The sequence below is a fragment of the Lissotriton helveticus genome, chromosome 7, assembly GCF_964261635.1.
Source record: "Lissotriton helveticus chromosome 7, aLisHel1.1, whole genome shotgun sequence".
Taxonomy (NCBI): Eukaryota; Metazoa; Chordata; class Amphibia; order Caudata; family Salamandridae; genus Lissotriton; species Lissotriton helveticus.
This window is the reverse complement of record NC_136068.1, coordinates 1,517,538,869-1,517,561,536: the sequence shown is the minus strand read 5'-3', so window position 1 is coordinate 1,517,561,536 and position 22,668 is coordinate 1,517,538,869. Positions and strand designations below refer to the sequence as shown.

General features: G+C 48.2%; 1 protein-coding gene across 1 annotated transcript in view; it reads left to right on the top strand.

The window, feature by feature from the left end:
- Positions 1-22,668, top strand: part of LOC144770442 (cytoplasmic phosphatidylinositol transfer protein 1-like) — a 321,220-nt gene that overhangs the window by 216,543 nt on the left and 82,009 nt on the right. The window contains exon 3 of the mRNA XM_078654964.1: positions 3,806-3,894. Within this exon, the coding sequence (XP_078511090.1) occupies positions 3,806-3,894 (89 nt within the window). The remainder of the gene's footprint in view (positions 1-3,805; positions 3,895-22,668) is intronic.

The window sequence follows — 22,668 nt, the reverse complement described above, 5'->3', positions numbered from 1 at the left end:
CGCGGCGTTACTAGTCAGAAAATAAATCCGAGACAGAAATGTTCATTCAGTACAGCAGACTAGTACTAGTCACTCACACACTACTGCGCTCCGTGCGGGGGTAAAAAAAAAAGCACAATCTCTCTCTGGATTCTTTACTGTTGCAAATGCAATCATTCATAACATCATAATGCATCGGAGCACTGTCTGTGCAGTGTGCACCATCTAATAGGGGTGGGTCGCGCGCAGCTGTCTCATCCGCCGTGACTGCGCTGTCTCAGTTCACCCACCTTAGGGTGGGGGCGGCTGGTGGTTGTGACATGCGCATTGGGGTTCGCGCAATAAAAAGTGCGCGTGACCCGGACCGTGACGTGATGTGAGGCCAGGTCGAGAGGACTAGCTTTCCAGAACAACTGAGACTGAGGCACAGGCACCCCATAAATTAATTTATTTCATTCTAGCCCCTGCCCTGCATGCCTGTCCCTCCCTGCTGCCGACTGTCTGCTGCCCGCAGGTGAGTCACTGATGTTGTTTGCATTTTCTGCGTTACTGCGTAGCACCCTGGGCGTCCCTATTTGTGAGCAACTGAGCAGGCCTGCTGTTGGTGAACAGAACAGGGCCCAGCGCAGACGACCCGGCGGAGCCGGCTGCTGTCGGTTAGGCTGCGCCTGCGCTGCCTGCCTGGCTTGACTAGTTGAGTTGTGTCGTGCCGTGCCTGGGCCTGCTGGCCGGCCCGGACTCCGGGAGCCTATGCTACTTGTCCTACTCCTACCCCCCCCCCCCCCCCCCCCCCTTGCAGGCAGCCCTTTGGTTCCTCCTGCCCCGGCCTGACGCCCCAGGCTCAGCTGCACTGCAGCCAAATGAATAAAATAATTAATGAGCACCGCCGTCACCGCAGGTGAGCAGGGCAATCAGAAGGAAAACTCAGCAGTAGAATGACTTCCTGCGATTGGAAGATAGGATGCCTAGAAGTGAGTTAATAAGACTATTTGTGGATTCTTCTCTCGATTACGGAGCGCGCGCTTCCTGGACATGAGGAGCATGCTCTTCAAATGCTATTTACTGCTCGAGTTAATACGACAAAGAGAATTAACAATTAAAGGCAGAAAAGAGCTAGAGTTGCAGAGGTTGGTCATCTAATCTTTATTTAGCATCGAGGGGGTCAGATATTGGCACTAACCTACGTTCAACTCAATCAACTCTATTGCAGAAGAGTTTGAGAACTGCCATTAGACGCGAAGGATTGGCTTTTTCTTCCTTACTGATTCTGCCCTGAAGTTTGGTTTATACAGTGCGGGAAATTAAAGATACTCTACCCAATCGAATCAATATGGTAGTGCTAAGAAAATAAAACTTGTCATGGACCCTCTAGATTTCAGCCAAACCGTAGTTGCCATGCCTATGTACAAGATGAGTATCCAGACACAATATTAATCACAAGGATACATTTGACTTTTTAACGTCTCACCTGAGACAGCGCATGCTGTCGCTTGCGCAACGTTTTGTTTAAGTGGTAAGCCCTGCCATCCATTGCTTACCACTGGTTGACTTCATTGTGACTCTTATTTGCTTTCTTGTTATTCGTTTGTGTATGTGGGCTTTCCTTCGCCTCATGCGATTGTCCCTCTCCAGGAGCATGGCCCACATTCTTGTGTCTTCCCACTGCTCACGTAGTTGGGAACTACTTTTTTTCTTTTTATCTAAGCACTCGACTAGAGTGCATTCCGTGGTGCTTCAGGCTTTTTTCAGAGAGACGATTACTTTCTACTGAGCAACAGCATTTGCTGCAGAGCAAAAATGTCATTTTACAACTAGTATAGTTTCAGTACTTGGCCAAAGCGCCATGTTCAAAAATGGTCCCTGCACCAGAGTCTTTATTTCGTAATCTCTCTACTATGTCCATGAAGAGAGGGATGCTCTGAGGTAAACCTAACAAGAAAACTATGATCCCCAAGGTGCCTCTTTAAGAGTGTTTTTTTTTTATTATGTAGAGAAGGACAGGAATCTGAACCTGGTTCTTTCCAGAGAGGTGTGCATGCCATTGATTTCATCTACGCAAAGCATTTTAAGAGGAATTTGTAAAAGGGGCCGGGAGAGATTGTTCTGTAGTTAAAGCTTATTAAAACGTACACTTACACTTTTTTGATATCCAACAACAGCTTGTTATTTACTAAGAAAACAGTGCATTAGAAACCAACCATATTACCAAAGATCACCAGTTATGCTGCTGGGCACCGTCAGAAAACATTTGAGTAGGTTTAATTTCGCCTACCACCACCACCTTGAACACCACCCTAACAGCCACCAAGACCCTAGCCACACTAACCACCACAACACCCTAACCACCACCACTTCCACCACCACCACCCTTACCACCAGCCCCACCACCACTCTACCCTAACCACCACCACCCTAATCACCATAACCACCACCACAGCCATGCCACCACCCCAACACCACCACCACCCTAACCACCACCACAACCATCTCACCACCCCCACCATTCTAGCTACTGCCACCCTACCCACCACCTCCAATCTACCATCTACCACCCCACCACCCTACTAACACCTCTAGCACCACTCTAACCAGCATCACCCTACCACCACCCTCACCACCAAACCATGCAACCACCACCATCACCATACCAACACCATCAACACCCTACTACCACTACCCTACCAGAATGTTACCACCACCCCACCCATCACCTTGACCACCAACACCACCCTAACTATGACCACACTAACTAGTACCCTATCACCACTATACCAGTGGCCAACCCACCACCCTACCCACAGTCAGTTTAAAGACCATCACCACCCTAACCATCACCACCACCCTACCAACACCCTAACCACCACCCTACCACCATCACACCACCGTCCTACCAACACCACCCTACCACCATCACACCACCGTTCTACCAACATCATCCTGCCACCACCATTACCCCCTACTACCTACTACCACCCCCTAACCACCACCCTTACCACCACCAGCTAACACCCTACCACTAGGTTGATTCAATTGAATATGTAATGAAAAATGTGCTGTAAAGTTCACCATTTTGTTCTGTCGTTTTCCAACCCCGCATATTAGCCGTCGGGATCGCTCGCTGCGCTCCGGACAGGGGCTGGTCTGGCAAAATTTGCCAGGGCTGCTTTCAGTTCCCAGTCCGGCCCTGCTCACACCACTCATGGCCTATACAGGTTTAATCCCATGGGGGAGACAATCTAGATGAGGGGGTCAAAAGCGAAAAATTTTGGGGGGAAAAGGCCAAGTCCAACAATGTTCATATATTTTTGTTTCATAATCATCATACACATGTTGCAATTTTCTTTACCTTACCTCCTTTCATTCATTATACATCGTTATCATTATTCATCATTTTAATTACACACATTTACAATGATCTTGAAGTTAATCAAGCCAATCGCCTATGTTTGCCTCAATATGATGAGGATCTCCAAGATGCCCCTATTCTCCCAGCCGTCCCACGATTGATCACTATCTTCCTTCTGATTTTCAGTACATTCCTCCATAAATCTCCAACATGCACTGTTCATCTCTCCATTCCATTAGCAACCTTTCCTGTCCTCCTGCTCTCCTATCCTTATTGTAATCGATCTACACATGTGATTACCTCATCTATCTTCGTGCAATGATGCACATGGTGTATCTGCTCTTCTCTGTGACCATTTGTAATCATCAATCATTCATTGTAGCTCATACTGTTCATTCCTCTGAAATAATTACTTACCTAGTTAATCTGCTGCTTTATCTAGAAGTGACATTAATGTACACCCTACACCTATTTCCCCAGGAAACTTCCCACTTGGATCAGAGGGTTCGTCCCCAAGATTTTCTACATCATAGAAAAAGCTTGGAATTATTATCCCTACACCATCACAGGTAATTATGACACATAATCTATATGATAGGTTATATTGTTTAAGATATTTCCAGATGAAATAACTGTGACCCCTACATGCATAATGTCAAGGACTAACTATTGCAATATCCTTTCCTTGGGGTTGCTGGACTATCTGATCAATAAACTGGAAAGAATTCAGACTTTTGCCCCGTGATGAGTTTGACAGATGAGAAACCTTAACACAGCGAGCAAAGCTAGAAGGACTATATACTGGCTTCCCGTGAAACAGCATATTCAACTTAAGACACTTATGCACAGAGTATATTACAACTCTGGAAAATCGCCACTCTCCGATTGCTTTACTCCCTATACTACTGGAAGACAAGTTCAATCAAATGTCAACAGACGGTTCACTACCCCAATATTTAAATGCTCAAAAATTGGTCGCTGTGCCCTATCTTCTCCAAGTCCGTGACTCTGGACCAATCTTCCCTTTCAAGTCAAATGCACACCTTCTCATCTGAAGTTTAGATAAATGTGATTGGTTTAGGCAACCTTTTAACTGTACGAGTTGAATGAAATTGTGCATCATTAAGTTGCGCAGCCAATGTGTGCTGGACATCTCTGGATAAAAACAGATTGTCCTACTTAGGATAGTTTGGACTGCCATAGGCTAAACATGTTTTACTTTAGTTGTGATGAAAGTCGCTTTATTACTGATGGATCAGGCTCACTTACAAAGCACAGGTAAGTTGTTGGCTTTTATGTTGGTTAGCCAACGCTTAGTACAGGTTGGTAAAGGAAAGGGGTTTACTCACATTGCGTTGCTGCACCATGTGGTCTCCTCCCCACCATTTACAGAAATGTTACTTGTTTCCCTGATTTAAAGGTATATGGTAAATATGGTTTATTGACCATATTATATTCCCCTACCATGACCAAGGTGTTCATCAAACACACTGATTAAAGCTTTAGTGCGAGGAATGGTCCCAGAGTAAGAAAGCTTCTGGGAGTACAGAATGACGCAAAGAACTCTCATGCTGGAAATGGTTTCCCGTAGACAGAATCTCCCTCTAACGAACAGCATTTATTTATTCCACTGGGAATTTGTTGGTAATGAGAAACACTCTGTATCCCTACTAATGTGTAGAGATACACTGCATTAAGTGCTTGTGGTGGAAAAGACTAGATAGAGAAGCATCCTGCCTCTGGGAAGTACAGCCACACTGCATTTGGCTCTAGTTCTGGGATTGTATGTTACTGAGGGTGATTTGCAAGTGCTGGATAACCTCTCTTTCACTGATAGTGGTATGTTAGTGATTGAGGCTCTGGTGCTGGGGATGTTTTTAGTTATTAGAATACTAAGATGATTAACACAAAGCGTGAGCTTTGGGTGGGAATTGTTTGATGGGAAGAAAAGCCCTCTCTTCTGAAAGGTGAAGGCCTATTCATGAATAAGCCTGCGTATCTCTCTGGTGTGGAGACAAACTGCATTGAGCTCTGAGCTGTGAGTGGTTTGTTAGTGACACAAAAGCTCACTGCCTCTGCAGTGTGCAGTCAGTGCATAAGGTGATGGTGCTGGAAATGATTTAAAAGCAAGAGTTGCCCCAGGCTCCAAGATGTGCAGATACACTGCATTCGGCTCTAGTAATAATGTTAGTGATGCGTCCATCCTTTGATAAATGCTGACATATTGCATTAGGCTCTGGTGCTGGAAACTGTTTGCCAGCCACCAGTCTCTAAGGGTTGCAGACTCACTGCATTAGATTATTATAATGGTTTGGTAGTGAGATCAGGCACCTGACTCCCCTGTCTGCAGATGCACTCTGTAAAACTGATGATTTGTCAGGGACAGCAGCTCCCTCATTTTAATATTCGCAGACACACTGCGTTAAACTCTAATAATAGTTTGTTGGTGAGGATGGCCTCCTGTCTCTAAGTTGTTCAGACACACACCATATTGACTACTGAAGTTTGAGTAGCTTGTTGGAGACGTATCTGTTTCTGACCTTATTTTGTTAATGATAAATCATATTCTTGCCTCAGACGTGGCCACTGCTGTGGAAAAAGCCTGTTTTCCATAACTGACCGCTGTGTTTCAAGTTGTGGCAAAGAAAAATTGATTTGCGTATCTGAGGGAGTTTGACAGCTATTGCAAATATCATTTATTGGCCCGAAAGAAAGGTAATGTAAGGTATAAGGCTTTGTAGACAATTATTAGTGCCGTAAAGGCTAAACAAGATTGAATGAGAAGTCAGCGTAGACTTTGCAGTCCTAATGAAATATATGAAATCTTCTGACAGTTTTGGTAGGTGTTTGTGCCACAACATTCCGAGCAAGTTGCAGTCGGCATATGATTTTGTCTGGATATGCAAGGTAGATTGAATTTGCATATTCAGACAAGATTGAATGATAGCATTCACTACGGATGTATGCAAAGAGGTTCAGTAAAGGAGAGAATTATTTTAGAAGGTAAGGGTGAGTGAAACAAGTTTGGGCCATATGTATGGATTAGGCTGCCAAGGACAGGGTGTGGTCAAAAGAACTCCAAAGTGCTGCACCACTGTTGGAGAATCAGAGAGATGTCCATTATATCTGGTCATAAGCTCACACCCTATTCCGCCACCAATGAAGAAGAGGTCATTAAAATTCCAATTTTGGTCTGGTTCTTTAGGAAGTTGCTGGCCATCTATAACCTGATGATGGCAGGAGCCTTTGTTAAAGGTCTCAACTTTTGTTTGGGAGGCTCTTGCACACTAGGAAGATTAACGATGACCTGAGTATTGTGAGAATACATGTAAAAGTCTACCCCTACTTGGTGGAACAGCTAGTCAAGGAGCTGCCTGTACATGTTAAACAGAAAGAGCGAGAACATTAGCCCTTGCCGAAACCTGTCTTCAATATCATATGCTTTAAAGAGTATTGGGGAAGAATGACCACCTGCAGTCTCTCTGAAATGAAAGAATGTGTCCACTTCAAGACCGTTCGAGTGATACCTGCTGCTTCCAAGGTCGTATGCAAGATGTTGTAATCAATGGTATCAAATGCAGCCAACCAAATCTAAGTCAACTAGTATGTCAGTTTCTTCTTTATCAACTAGCTGACGAATATCATTGAGGGACGATAGACTACCTACTTGGGGCTATGCCCATCATTGAATCTAACATGTTGCCCATCTTTTAATTCTCCAAAGTCCTGAAACTGAAGTAGGGCCAGTTTTTCATGATGTTTGCCCATGTAAGTGAACAAGGAGATGGGTCTATGATTGTTCAATTTGTTGGCGACCATGATAGGCTTCTTCAGAAAAAGTCTCACTTCCAAAGGTCTGGAAAAATGCCATGCCTTAAGGAGCTGTTAAAACAATCAGGAACTGGTTACTTGTGGCTAAAAAGAGTGCTGAAACAGGATCTTTGGGGGAAACTGAACGCCAGTGGGTAGATATGGTCTAGTATGGAGTTGCTCATGCGTAATTTGTATGAAGGAGTCTCGGAGGCTCTCTTTCTGCTAAGTAGATTTAAATGGTGCAGCAGCCATAGGAATTGGATAATTAATCCTGTAGTCTGAGAAAAGGGCAAAAATATTGTCTCAAAGGACATGTGATGGTGGCATTTCTAAATTTACATCTGCACGGCATTGAAGTTCAGGGGCAATGCAAACAATTATTTAGAAAGTTTGGGGAAATTACAAACCCTTTCAGAGAACAATGACATTTTCTTAACATTTGCTGAGAGCTTTACAGAGTAGTAAACCCCTTATATGAGGTGAAGTAGTCTCTTCTCCATTTCCTTTCGGCTCGCTGAAATTTTAGATTAAGCATTTTCAGCTTTTCTTGTGTGCAGAATTTTGTTTCCATATAAGCAGTCTTTAGCATAGTTGAAATGACAAAGCAGAATGTTAGGGCTGGAATCTATGTTGGCCCATAGATTAACTAATTATTTGGCAACTTGGTATGAGATTAAAAGATTCCAGTTGCACCTGCGCGCCAACCCCGAAAGTATATATATGGCTACCAGTGCACGTCGGTAATTTTATGAAGGATACAATTCCAAAGAGGTCAGACCAGATTAGAGCGATGGATTGGTGAACTATAATTAGTGCTCCTGGTTTTATGGTATTTTTATTTTACATTTCCGTCTGTATTTATCCATATTTATTTTTTGGCCATCTTATTGGTATTTTTCCATATTTATTTTGTTTTTCAAGAATAAATATAGCTGTAAATTGGTATATTTATGGGTTTATATAACTCTTAGTTGTGCACTCAAACATGGATGCCTATCAAGTTTTAGCAAACTAAGCAGCCATTTATAAGAAAAGACTACACTAACAGGTACATTTTAGCGTTATACTACAAATATACGTTAATATATGCCTGTATTTAAGGAAATTTCATCCTGTATTTCAACCCTCCATGCTGTCTGCCTGCTCAGCTGTTGCCTAGAATTCATGAAAGACAGCATGGAGAGTTTATCGCAAGAATCACCTTTTTCAGTATTTTTCCACTTTTAAAAATAAATGCATTGTTTTCTGTCTGTATTTATCTGTAGAAATCAGTAAAAACAGAAAACCAGAAGCCTTAACTATAATTAGATCGAATGAAGCTAGAAAAAGGCTTGCTGTCTTGGAGATGTGCAGATACAAAGCATTGAGTGATAGGGAGGAAAAAGCTTGTTAGGTGAAAGCCCTGGATCTGAGATAGGCAGACAGGTGTAGTAAATGTTGCATTCGTAATATGAAGGATCCTTACATCTGAGGCATGCAGGCACTGCATATGTAGCAATGGATGGGAATGGTTTGTTGTGGATAAGGTCTGTGTGTCTGAGGTGAACAGACACACTGACTTAATTTTATTTATTTATTAGTATTCCGCCTGAATCTCTGCACTTTGGACGTGCGGCAGAACATGAGGCTGAATTACAACATCACAGATGGAAAAGAGTGTTTTTAAGCTGCTTTCTAAATTGTAGGTGGGCTGAGCATTGTCTTAGATGCAGATGAAGTTTGTTCCAGTATTGGGGACAGAGATAAGAAAGAGCCTTCCCACCCAATCTGGCTTTCTTGACTCGAGGGACCACAAGAAGATATTTAGATTCCGAGTGGAGGGACCTAGAAGGTAGTCCAGAATACTCCAGCACGATTGGTCCTCAATGCCCCTCCCAGGACTGCCTCCTGCCCCCTTCTTTGCCAGCTGTACTAGCTTCCTATTCGTGAGCGGGTCAAGTTGAAAGTCTGTTGTACCATTCACAAGGTTTTATTTAACCTCGACCCTGCCTATCTCTCAGAGAAATGTACACCTTATCTGCTCTGCAACAATATCGCCTAAAACTTCTCACAGAAAATAGAGCTCAACTACCAAAAAATAGTCCCGTCAGGGAACCAGCCTGTGGACTCTGTTATCCAAGAGTTTTCCTCCTGTGACACTGACAGACGTAGATACTCTTCTTTGCCTGGTCAAATCAGGTTCCCCCCTAGATACCGTTCCAGCCAATGTAATATAATGTAAGGTGTACATTTCTATGAGAGATAGGCAGGGTCGAAGTTAAATAAAGCCTTGTGAATGGTACAACAGACTTTGAACTTGACCTGCTCGCGTATAGGAAGCCAGTACAGCTAGCAAAGAAGGGGGCAGGAGGCAGTCCTGGGAGGGGCATTGAGGACAAATTGTGCTGGAGTATTCTGGACTACCTGCAGTCTGCTAAGCGAGACCTCATTAGCAGAAATCAACAAGCCATTGCAGTAGTCCAGACAGCTTAATATAAGTGCCTGAGTCAAGGTCTTCCGCACTGAGTCAGGCAGTAAAGGAAAGACTCGGCGTAGTAGGCCCATTGTGTGAAAACAGGAACCGCTGTCTGAGCGGCATGCTCCTTTAAGGTAAGAGCCTGATCAAAATGAATTCCTAAGTCTTTGACCAGGGATTTTGGATCAGGGAGAACCCCAAGGTCAGCCGGACACCAATCCGGAGTCCATAGTAGGTGAGCCTCCCCAACGAGCAGAATCTCCGTCTTCCCAACATTACATTGGAGGAAGTTACTCTTCATCCAGTTAGAGATAGCTCTCATACCAGAGGAGAAGGTCGCCTGTACTGTTGGAGTGAATTTGTCGAATGGAAAAAGCAGTTGTGTATCATCGGTGTAAGAGATGGGAATGAACCTGCACGCCCTACGTGGGTCGGCCAAGGGAGCAACATAGCTATTAAACAAGGTGGAGCTCAAACAAGAGCCCTGGGGCACTCTCTTGTTTAATTCTATAGGCGCCAAGCGGTATGGGCCAAGGATGATGGTCTGAGAACGAGAAGATAGAAAACTCGTCATCCACTGCAGAGCCGAATCTCTAAGTCCAGCCACCTTCAGTCTCCTGAGCAATATCTGGTGTGAAACCGTTTCATCTAGATGATCCCCTTGATACCACAGCTAACAATCTCCGTTCTAACTTACAAGCTATGGATCTTTCTCAAAAAGGCTTTCACGCAACCCATAATAGGGGTCACCTCCTTGACCACATCTACAGTAATGTAGATGATCTAATGGTAGAGACCCCTTTACCTCTACCTTGGACCGACCACTTTTTAATACCTTTTAGCTGGCGCACAAACCTGCCTTCCTCCTCTCAAAACCTTGCAAAGTATCGAGGCAGGAAGTGGCCCTCGCTCCCCCTCCAAGCGTGGGAAGCTGCCCTTGCCAGAGCCCCTCCTGGGAAGGCAACAAACCCCAATACGGCCACCAACAATTTCGATAACTGGATTTCGGGCACCCTTGATCTGGTCCTTCCCATGCACTCCTGCAACTCCTTAAAAAGACCTAAAGCTGCCCCATGGTATACCCCTTCCCTCAGAACCATGAAATTAGCCTGCCGTAAGCTTGAGAGAGCATGGAGACATGATCACTCCCAACTTAGGAAGGCTGAGTACAGAGCTGCTATAAAGCTCTACAAACAGGAATTAAAGGCAACTCAAGCCTCCTTTTATGAAGGGAAAATTAATGCGGCCGCGAATGCCCCAAAGGAAATTTTTAAAATTGTTAAATCCCTCATCTCACCCTCCGCGGAGCGTCCTTCTGCCGAAGGTGCTCAAAAACGTTGTAACGATCTTGCTATCTTCTTTTCTCAAAAAATTCAGATCATCTACTCCTCATTCGGGGATGTCAAGAATGAAGGGGAACTTCGCCTGCCCACTACCTCTGATCCTCCCGCCTCTTGTTCACTCGATACAATTCCACTACTGGACAGTCTGGGCTTGGGTGGACTTACCACCAAGATCACCTCTGGTTCCCCTAACGACCCAGCACCCCCTCAGACCCTCACTAAGGTTATGGACGTCATTCGCCCGGTCATATTGGACGTCCTCAATACATCTATCACCTCCAAATTTGTGCCACCTTCTTGGAAGTGTGCGATGGTGAGGGCCCTATTGAAGAAGCCCAATCTTGACCAGAACAACTTGGCAAATTACCGCCCCATCTCCTTACTCCCCTGGCTGAGTAAATTGCTCGAGAGGCACGTAAATAACATCCTGGTGGACTATTTAGAGTCCAACAGTCTACTACGTGCCTCCCAGACAGGGTTTCGCCCTCTACACGGGACCGAACTTGCCCTTCTGGTGGTAACGGAAGAGGCAAGAGCGGTGTTGGACCAGGGAGGAAAAGTCGCCATTATCCTTCTCGATCTCAGCGCCGCGTTCGACACAGTCAACCATGTCACGCTATTGCAACGTTTGGCGGACATGGGTGTGTCGGGCGCGGCCCTGGAATGGCTGACATCCTTCCTGGCTAACCGCTCCTTCCAGGTCTTTGAGGGCGAGACAGTATCTCCCAAACACCCACTCCGGTGTGGAGTACCGCAGGGCTCCTCCCTCAGCCCTACCCTCTTTAATGCCTACATGGAACCCCTAGACAGGATAGTCCATCCCTTCGGTGTGCGTATCGTCACCTACGCTGACGATACCCAACTGGTGGTCTCTTTAGACCACTCTGAGGGATCGTCCCACACCTTAGGTCCCTGTCTAGAGGCCGTCGCTAGATGGATGCAATCCTCCTGTCTGAAACTGAATGGGGAGAAGACAGACATTCTTCTCCTGGGCAACCCTTCTCCCACTGCCCTTGCATCCATCTGGCCCCCATGTCTAGGCCCGCCTCCGATTCCCAAACCCCAAATAAAGAGCCTTGGGATCTGGCTCGACAAAGCGCTGGACTTCTCGGCCCAAGCAACCAAGACCGCCGCCACTTGCTTTGGGATTATGAGGATGTTGCGGAAGGTGCTCCCCCTGCTCCCATTCCAGGCAAGGAGGGTTTTGGTCCAGGCCCTCATTCTCTCCCGCCTGGACTACGGAAATGCTCTTTACATAGGAGCGCCGATTTCCGTCACCCAGAAACTTCAAGTGACACAAAATAGTGCGGCCCGTCTACTTTATAATCTCCCCCGCTGGCAGTCAGCGAGGAATGCCCTAAGGGAGCTCCATTGGCTCCCTGTAGGAGCGAGAGTACAATTCAAGGCTATGTGTATTCTACACAAGGTCTTCCATCGTACAGGCCCCGCAATTCTTCACCCGCTGGCTACACCCTACGTCCCGTCCCGCTCCCTCCGTTCTTGCACCCTCCAACTGGCCACCCTCACCAGGGTCAGGAAGGCACGCTGGGGCGGTCGCTCCTTCTCCCATACCGCGGGCAAGTTCTGGAACACCCTCCCTTTACCTCTCCGAGGCAACACTAATCACATGTCCTTCAGGAAAGCCCTGAAAACGCACCTGTATAGTAAAATCTACTGAACTGCCCGAGGCTCGCGTTGAGTAATCAGTCACAAGCGCGGCGAGGCCTCCGGGTAGTTTCAGCGCTATACAAATGCAATTTTCATTCATTTTCATTCGTTTCGAATGCGGCTGATGAGTCCAACAGCACAAGAATCATAGATCCTGATGTTGTCCGTGACTGCAAGCAGAGCTGATTCTGTGCTGTATTTGGGCCTGAAGGCTGACTAAAAGGAGTCTAGGCAACCAGCCTGTTCGACATGGTTAGAGAGGTGTTTATTTATGTGCTTCTCCAAAAGCTTGTTCAGGAAGGGAAGGAGCGAAATGGGGTAGAGATTAGAGAGATCCATTAGTGGAGCCTTGTTGTTCTTACGGATAGGTATGACCTGTGCTGCTTTCCATTCTGTTGAAGCAGACCTTCTCTCAGTGAAAGATTGAGAAGACCCTGAATGAGAGGAGACAGATGGCAGGCCAGAGAGGTAACAACTTTGGCCGGAACGGTATCTAGGGGGAACCTGATTTGACCAGGCAAAGAAGAGTATCTACGTCTGTCAGTGTCACAGGAGGAAAACTCTTGGATAACATAGAGTCCACAGGCTGGCTCCCTGACGGGACTATTTTTTGGTAGTTGAGCTCTATTTTCTGTGAGAAGTTTTAGGCGATATTGTTGCAGAGGATTTGCGTAGGGACCTCTAAATTCTCGCAGGCCTTTCGATTAATAAAGGATTGGAGGAAACGGTATAACACTTTTGGTGCGTTGCCAGCCTGGACCTGTTGAGATGCAATGTGGGCTTTACGCGCAGCCTTTAAATTTCTGTGGTAGCCAGACAAAGTGGCCAAAAACCGGTCTTTATCCTTCTCATTATGTGTACTGAGCCAACGTCTTTCCTGTTTTATACAGAGTAGTTTCTGAGCACGAAGCTGGGGAGAAAACCAGGTGACGCTCCTGTAACGCCGGTGGGACGCGGCAGCGAACCCCAGCAGCACGGTGGGTTTGCGTGGGGATACGTGATCTAATGACACGGTGACCCAGATAGGAGGTGTGCTGGTATGTGGTTACTTCGCCACCTCCAGGTGTTGAACTGAAAAAACACAGTGGAAAGAGTGTAAGGACGAAACCCCTTTAAGCCCTGATGAAGTTGCGATAGTATATAGCAACGAAACATGTCGGCAATCTAATAATAGGTTGGCTATAATAGAAGCCATTTTTAATTTGATAGGCTTGCAGCCCAGAATAAATGTCATAGTGGCCAGCAAGCTTCTCAATTTTAATGATGAGAATTACACTTTTGGTTGATTCTTTCACGAGGGGTGTCTGTGTGGATTTGTGCACAAGTGGGAGTTAATATTTGTGTCTCCCTAGTAGTGAAATTATCTATTGATTTCACTCTTTTTCTTTCCTTTCTTCTTTCTTTCATGAGTGAGAGAGAGTCACCGATGATGATAAGTGGGTATAACTGGTAATGACTAGCCAGTAACCCCTTGTGGCGGTTTTTCCGTGAGGGGCTCTCTCTCTCTCCTCACATTTTTTCACGGTTTGGAATGTGGGGTTTAAAGGTGGTAGTTTATGTGTGGTTTGTTCATGAATTTGACACAGTGACATAGGAATAAATGAAATTCCTATAAATAAGGAAACAAGAACAATTAGGGTTTCCCTACTAGGTCACGTTTATATTGAAATATGTGTCCGATAGGAGGAGGCTCTGGTTGTATGTATAGACTTTGAGTGGGGGGCAGCCTCCTCCCTTCTTTCCCCCTGTGCTCCTAGTTGAGAGAGGAGAAAACCAGGCCGTCTGAAGATGTTTAGAGAGGTTGGGGAGTGATTTAAATGGTGCTAGTTGATCAATAGCGCAGGAGACGGCCAAGCTCGCGTCCGAGATGGCCGCGTTTTAGCTCGGCTCCGTTCACTCTCCTGTCTGCAACAACTATCCTGTACTTTATCCTGCCCCGGGAAGTATTCTACGATCTGCAGTGGAACGACGATACCTCACAGGCGCTTACCGTTTGCTCCGGTGGTTCCTGGGTGTCACGGATCCTGAGTTACGCCCCTGTCTGCTTCGGGACCTCCGGAGCGGCCGGGCCTGGCACTCCTTGGCGGCGCCCGGGCTGGACGGGGTGCGGTGGCCGGCCCTTGGTGGTGGTGTGTAGTCGGTCGGAGAGGCCGATGTGCTAATAGACCGATTGCGGCCCCCCGGGCCTGGTCCGGCGGTCCTGCGGCCTGGTGTTGGGGCGCTGCCTTCCATGGACGGGGTTAACCGTACATCTGGCTCGTCTCCCCTTTGTTCTCCGACCCGGCCATTTTGAGTTCCTCCGCCCGGGCTCGGAGAACGGTACCGGCGGCGTGTGGGGTGCCGGCGCATCGCCTTCTTCTGGTGGCCCCCCTTCCTGCCCTGGTGGCACCTCCGCCGGTGGCTGCCGGTATCCTATTTGGCCCCGTTGGTATCCGGGCGGGGGTTGGTGTTTGCAGCGGCCCCGCCGGGCTTCTAAGATGGCGGCCGGCCCCATGACTCTCGGCCTTGCTGGGACCGGCGATGCGGATCCGCCGCACGGCACGTTTTCTGAATACTGCAAAGGTGAGCCTACACTTGGCGACATCCTCGCCGCCCTGCGCTCCTGGGGGGCGCCCATGACCGCACCTATCACTATCCTGGAGAGAGGTCCCTTGGCTGGGCCTGCCGGGCCCCCTCCAGTTGGTGCGGCTTCATCTCTGTTGTGTGCTGCTGGACCTTTCCTTGGGATCGTGGACCTGGAGGCTGCTGTTGGTGTGGATATACGGAAGTCCGCTGCCCTTCTTCATCCTGAGCCTCCTTCTGCTCCGGAGGTTCGCCAGCCGGATCCCGTCTGGACTGCCCTTGATGGGTCTCCTTTTCCTCATTTGCCTCACATGGCCGAACGAAGATCCTGTGACTGTGCCGCTGGACCGGCTTTCTCCGTGTTCTCTTCGGAACTGTGCCTGTTTTGCCTGAGGTGGTTATGGTACTTTCTGGATCATCCGTGTCGCGATCGCTATGACTTGAGTGTCTTTGTGATTCGACTCCCTGTTATTCAACTCCGTTTCCATGTGATCTGGTTCCTGCTTTGTTGGACGATTACAGTTTGCGACAAACGAGGACAGGGTTGAGCTGATCATGCCTCTGTGGACTGTTATTTTGTGGTATGGTTGGGTGATCCGTTTATAATTGTATGATTCTGTTTGATACTTTTTAACGTTCCTGGAGCATATCCGTATATTTACTATCTTCCCGTGGGCTCTGAGTATTTTCGGGCGGGGGGGTGGGAGCCGAAGGGGTTTTGATTCTGTGGCTCCTCTCCCGCTGTTTTTCCCTGTTTTCCCTTCCCCCCCCCCCTTTTTTATCTACGTGATTCTTTCTTTCTATATTTCTTCTATATTTCGGGTTCTAATTAGGGCGACAGGCACGCTGCTGGGGGGTAGGGCATAGCCTTCTGCAGGGGTGCAGGGTGGGCTGTGCGGGGTGGGGGGAGGGTCTGTTTTATTGTATCTTCCTTTGTTCCTTTTTTGGTTCTATGGCTCTTATGTACCCCCTAATTTCGTGGCGCGGTGTCGGCACGTCGCCCCCCGGGGTGTTTGTGCTGGCATGGCCCTTTTGGTATGTCTGCTGTTACGGTTTACTACGCATTCGTTTCTCCTGTGGACGCTAGTTCCTTGTACCGAATTAGTATTGGGTGCTTTGTTAGCCGTGGGGGGCGTGCACTGCCGCTGCGCCCTCACTTTCCCCCTCCTTTTTTCCGATGTCCTTTTCCTCCCTTATCTTCCCTTTTCCCCCCCCTTATTTTTCTTTTCCTCTTCAGGGTTGCTGTAACGGAGGGCTTTTAGTTTCGTAAGCGTACTTTTCGCTTTTTTACTATTATGTGCCATGGTAGTGGTGGGAGGGCGTTGGGCAGCGATTGTGATTGTTATTGACGTGGGACTCACGTTCTGCCTTTGCCAAAATGTGACTGTTCTTTTGGTCTTTTCCTGTATTCGAAACTTCGGCTTGCTCACGGCTCACCGCGGCCCTCTGGACTCTATAGATTGTCATTATCCTGCGAAACCCCCTTTTTCTATTATAAAATTAACCTACTCTTATCCTGTCCGTGATGGCGGCTCGAAGACTTGTTACCTTTGCCTACATATGAGCTATTTAGAAATCCTGTTGTCACTCCTGTATTGTTTCGTATGTCATTTTATTGTGGTGGCCGGCCCGGTGGGTTGTAGGCCCGTATCTGTGAGCGCCTTCTGTACAATAAAGGTTTAAAAAAAAAATTAAATAAATAGCGCAGGAGACAGCAGCATTGTATTTGGCATGAGCCATCCTCTATGTTGTCCGGTATAGTGTTCCAAGGCACTGAAAAGGAGCCTTGAAAGCACTCCGTGTGACTTTCTTCCACTGTCTACGGGTGTAATAGGTGACTGGGTTAGGACCCCTCATCATCACCCTTGGGCCTAGAATGGAGAATTCAATGGAGGCATGGTCTGATCAAGTTAGTTGCTGCGGAGGCGCACAGAGAACACTAGGAGAGTTGGAGAATATAATGTCCAATGTGTGGCCTGCTATATGGGTAGGGCCTTTATTGAGTTTAGATAGGCCCAAGAGGGCAAGATCTGCCCCGAGTGTTAGTACGTCAACATTAGAAGTGCATTCACTATGAATATTGAAATCACCCAGCAGTAGAAAATTGCTGGTCGAGATCACATGGGGAGCTATTAATTCAGTGAGAATTCAGCTAAAGGGCCAGGCGGTCGATAGTGTAAGGCCCCCTTCCAGCTAAGATGGGAGGAGAAGTCTATTCGAAATACCATAACTTCCATGATGGCATTGCAGTGTTGTTTTAGTGTGGTAACGTTAACCCTGTCTCTATGTACAATAGCGATTCCACCCACTACATTTAGTTGTCTATCCATTCGAATAAGCCTGTATGCTTCAGGCAGGGCTAGGGGGATGGATGGGAGTGAATGAGGTTTCAGCCATGTTTCGGTGAAAAACCCAAGCTCGGGCTGTACCCAGGAAAGAAGGTCCCAAACCTCAGTAGAATGCTTAGGCAGGGATCTAATATTGCATAACAGACTTTTCCACTCCCACTGAGGAATATTGAGGGGTTTACCTGTGTCAAATCTGGTGGAAGTGGCAAGATTTGGACCAGGGGAGTGAGTATTAAGGGGGACATGGCAGGATTCTACATAGATTGAGTCCATTTCGACAGGGGTACTTTGAAACTGACAGACTCAACATGTGAAAGGCCCCCCTGGGTTTGGCCAGGTCTCAAGGCGGCAAGGGGGTATGAGTACTGTCCTCATCTCCAACAGCTCCTCACCAGAGTATGTCAGATGCGGGGAAGGGTTCTGTTTGGGAGTGGCTCCTGGCGATGTCAGGGCGCAGACAGGCGCAGACCGGCTTGCATTTGGCGCGCCTTCGGCACACCGCCAGTGCGCCAGTTGCGCGCGTCCACTGCGCAGCGGAAAGAGCGTCCGGTTAAATGGATGGGGCTGGAGCCCTAGAGCGCCACACTCCCTTGTAACCGGAAGTGGATCCTGGTCCAGACTCCCTCCACAACAATCGAGCTAGTCTCGTGGTGGACTGGGGAGAATGCCACAGGAAAGTGCCCGAATAGAAGTGGTGCAACAATGAGCAGCAAAACGTAAGTTTTTTAAAAAGTTTAAAAGTTAAAAGCTGTGCAACAGTTTGAAAGTACCAGGACACAGTGACACTCAGCCGAGCAGCCTCTGTGCCAACGCGCGTCCACTGCGCGGCGGAAAGGGCATCCGGTTAAGTAGAGGGGGCTGGAGCACTAGAGCGCCACCCTCCCTCATAACCAGAAGTGGATCCTGGTCCAGACTCCCTCCACAACAATCGAGCTAGTCTCGTGGTGGACCGGGGAGAATGCCACAGGAAAGTGCCAGAATAGAAGTGGTGCAACAATGAGCAGCAAAGCGTACGTTTTTATAAAAGTTTATAAGATAAAAGCTGTGCAACAGTTTGAAAGTACCAGGACACAGTGCCAGTCAGCCGAGCAGCCTCTGTGTCAACGCGCGCCCGACTTAAGACGTGGTGTTTTGAATAGATTGTTAGGGATATAGAAGTTCCCTGCCTCTGAGGTGTGTACATACACTATATTATGGGCCCTTGAGATAGGAGAGAATATATAAAAGAAGCTCTTCTCCGTGTGAACCAGGTACACAAGTAGGATCGGTGGAAGGGCTGGGAGTTGCTTGTGTATAGCACACACATTACTTCAAACGTGGGCTGATGCAGTTCTAAATGTGCTATCCAGTTACTAAACCCAAAACTCAGCATCAAAAAGAACTTGGCATTAGAACTTTGTTTGGTATCTCTTAAACCGGGATCAAGGAAGACTGGCGCAAAGAGGCATGGCTTTGCTTCAACATTCAGAAACTCTTTTCATAGTATCGATTTAACCTCAATTGCAGCCTGGCTGTAGGTACACCAACATTCCATGACTACTGTAAGTGGCATCTTTCACCCTTTAACCGTCCTGTAGGCCCTCGCCCTGTCTTCCATCTGCCAGTAACAACATCACAGAGATAACTCCTTGCCCCACCATTAAACCCTCAACAGCCTCCTGAGGGCTAGGACTCCAAGTACTGGAACTCACTGAAAATAAAGTGGTCAGTGACGGCAGAAACACAAATATCAATAGTTAAGCAGGTGCAGTGGCACCAGGGCCAAAGTTTCTGAGAGACCTACAGCGTCCCAATTATGGCTGTCTTATACCACCCTTCCAGTGACAAGGGGCACATTTTCCTCACCCCATCGCACCCTTATTACCCACTGACTTAAATTCATATTTACTTTCTTCCTCATGTCCTCTGACCCAGGGGTAATATTGGCAGTGCTGGGAGTACCAAGGAGCAATCCAGGGACAGCAACTGATTCATCTGTTGACCTCTAATTGACATCCACGAATGGCTGCCTCAAAAGAAATTTTAATCTGGAGGCTTTGAAAAGAAAACTCATAAAGCACCTTTTGTCTGATTTAAAGAGATGATTTACTCACCTTCTGCAGGGTTCGCCTTCCCAATTCACAAACAAATCTGTTCCCAGCAGGAACAAATACAATGGAACAAAAAGGCCGCTTTGTGAGACGAAAAAAAGAGAGTTGTACTTGTAGTTTTGATAATGATAAGAAAGGTTTTACTGGCTTCAACGAGACAGCTTGCTTTCACGGTCGGTAAACCCAGGCACAGCTCTGCCAAGGCTGCACCTTTTGTGTCGTAATCCCGTGACTCAGCACCAGCCAATGGCGCCTTTTTTTTCTCTTGTTAGGGCCTTGTTTCTGGTTCTGATACGTCAATCGTCACCTTCCACAAAGCCCTATTTTAATAGTAAGTCGTTGATAACAAACTTGACAACAAGTGCACAAGCTATCCCATTGACCTTTTACCTGTGAATGAAAAAGGTCACATTGGTAAAATACCTACAGTAAATAACTACTTTTAATCCACCTGTCTTCATCTGCCTTCTCTTCTCCCCTGTCACTGACCGGTTCCTGGGCATGGGGAAAAAAGGGCAAAAAAAACTGGTTAGTGACCCCTCCAGGCCAACTCCAGGTAAGGACAAGGGGACCCCTTGGGTTCTCAGCTGTCATTGTCTTCTTTGTTGACTGAGCCTTCCAGGCCCGCCCCCCCATGTGAGGGTACAAGGGGACCCCTTTGGGTCCTCAGGTTTCATCATCGCTGTCTTCATCTGATCTGTCCAGTGCTGTGTAGTCGCACAGGAGGCTGTGGATCATCTTATGGCATGCCAGGGTCGACGTCTCCTTCTGTTTTCTAGAAACTGCCTGGTAGTAGGGAAGAAGAACATCTTTAAAACAGCACAGGAGCCTGCAGCAGTTCTGGAGGTCAGTCAGTGCGTCTGTCCCTGGGGAAAAAAACCATACATCACAGAGTCTGCATTGATGCAGGGCTTAGGTATCCAGGCCCTAAGCAGCTCTAGGGCCTTCAGCAGGTCCTGGGCATACGCACACTCCCAGAAGAAGTGGTATGTCGTCTTGTTAACAATGCACCCTCTTGGGCAGGACTTGTATCGGTTGAGTCCACTTGCGTGCATTAAGGTTCTCCTGGGAAGTCCTCCTTGGATGGCCATCCAGGCAATATCTTTGTATTGGTTGGTCAGGACTTGAATACGATGTTTCCCCACAGGTGGTCCGCTGTGGCAGAGGGCAGTACACTGATCGGTTCGCTGGTGTCCTTTGCTCATATCTGGCGTTAGACCAGCTTCGTGGTCTATGTGGTAGGGGCGGCAGCCTCCAGCGTGATCTCCTGCATGAACTTCTCCACTTACTTGTAGAACCCCAGGTTCTGCAAGTTGTATGGGACGGCGCTCACCCACTCTGCCCATCCAAGGTGCCTCCACTTTGGCAACCGGAAGAATCGTGCCATCAGAAAGCCAATGGCACCTGTCCTACTATCCCACACCCTTGCTAGGTACTACTGTAGGCAAGTGGACCCAAGACCTGGCAGCTGTCAATCAATCAATCAATCATAGCATTTGTATAGCGCGCTACTCACCCGGAAGGGTCTCAAGGCGCTTGGGGGAGGGGGTCCGCAACTGCTTGAACAGCCAGGTCTTGAGTTGTCTCCTGAAGGCGAGGTGGTCCTGGGTCAGCCGAAGGTGGATGGGGAGGGAGTTCCATGTCTTGGCCGCCAGGTAGGAGAAGGATCTGCCTCCGGCGGTTGTTCTTTGGATGCGTGGTACGGCGGCGAGGGCGAGGCTAGTAGACCGTAGCTGGCGGGTGGGCGTGTAGAAGGTCAGGTGGTCGTTGAGGTACTTGGGGCCCAGGTCGTGGAGAGACTTGTGTGCGTGGGTGAGGAGCCTGAACGTGATCCTCTTGTTGACGGGGAGCCAGTGCAGGTCTCTCAGGTGGCCGGAGATGTGGCTGCGTTGGGGGATGTCCAGGATGAGTCGGGCGGAGGCGTTCTGGATGCGTTGGAGTCTTTTCTGTAGCTTGGCTGTGGTTCTGGTGTAGAGGGTGTTTCCGTAGTCCAATCGGCTGGTGACGAGGGCCTGGGTGACCGTCTTCCTGGTTTCGGTTGGGATCCATCGGAAGATCTTGCGAAGCATGCGTAGGGTGTGAAAGCATGATGAGGAGACGGCGTTGACTTGTCTGGTCATCGAGAGGGAGGAGTCCAGGATGAAGCCCAGGTTGCGTGCGTGGTCTGTAGGCTTGGGAGCGGTGCCCAGGGCTGGGGGCCACCTGGAGTCGTCCCAGGTGGAGGGTGATGGTCCTAGGGTGAGGACTTCCGTCTTGTCTGAGTTCAGTTTCAGGCGGCTGTTTTTCATCCATTCGGCGACGTCTTTCATCCCTTCGTGTAGGCTGGTTCTGGCGGTGTCGGGGTCTCTGGTGAGGGAGAGGATCACCTGGGTGTCGTCGGCGTAGGAGATGATGTTGAAGTTGTGTTGGCGTGCGATGGTGGCAAGAGGTCTCATGTAGACGTTGAAGAGGGTTGGGCTGAGTGATGATCCTTGCGGAACGTCGCAGATGACTTCAGTGGCCTCGGATCGAAACGGGGGAGGCGGACTCTCTGTGTTCTTCCGGCGAGGAACAAGACGATCCACTCCTGTGCCTTCTCTTGGATACCGATGTTGCTGAGGCGCTGTATTAGGGTGTGGTGGCAGACAGTGTCGAACGCTGCGGAGAGGTCCAGGAGGATGAGTGCCGCTGTTTCCCCGTTGTCGAGCAGGGCTCGGATGTCGTCGGTTGCTGCGATGAGGGCGGTCTCGGTGCTGTGGTTGGCTCTGAACCCAGACTGCGAGGGGTCGAGGGATCCGTTCGTCTCGAGGAAGGCGGCAAGCTGTCTGTTGACGATCTTGTCGATGACTTTGGCAGGAAAAGGAAGGAGCGAGATGGGGCGGACGTTTTTGAGGTCGGTGGGGTCCGCTGTTGGTTTCTTCAGTAGGGCGCTGAGCTCGGCATGCTTCCAGCTCTCCGGGTAGCTGGCGGTGTCGAAGGAGGTGTTGATGACGTCTCGGAGCTGGGGTGCAATGGTGGAGTTGGCCTTGTTGAAGACGTGGTGGGGGCAGGGGCCAGTCGGGGATCCGGAGTGGATGGTGTTCAT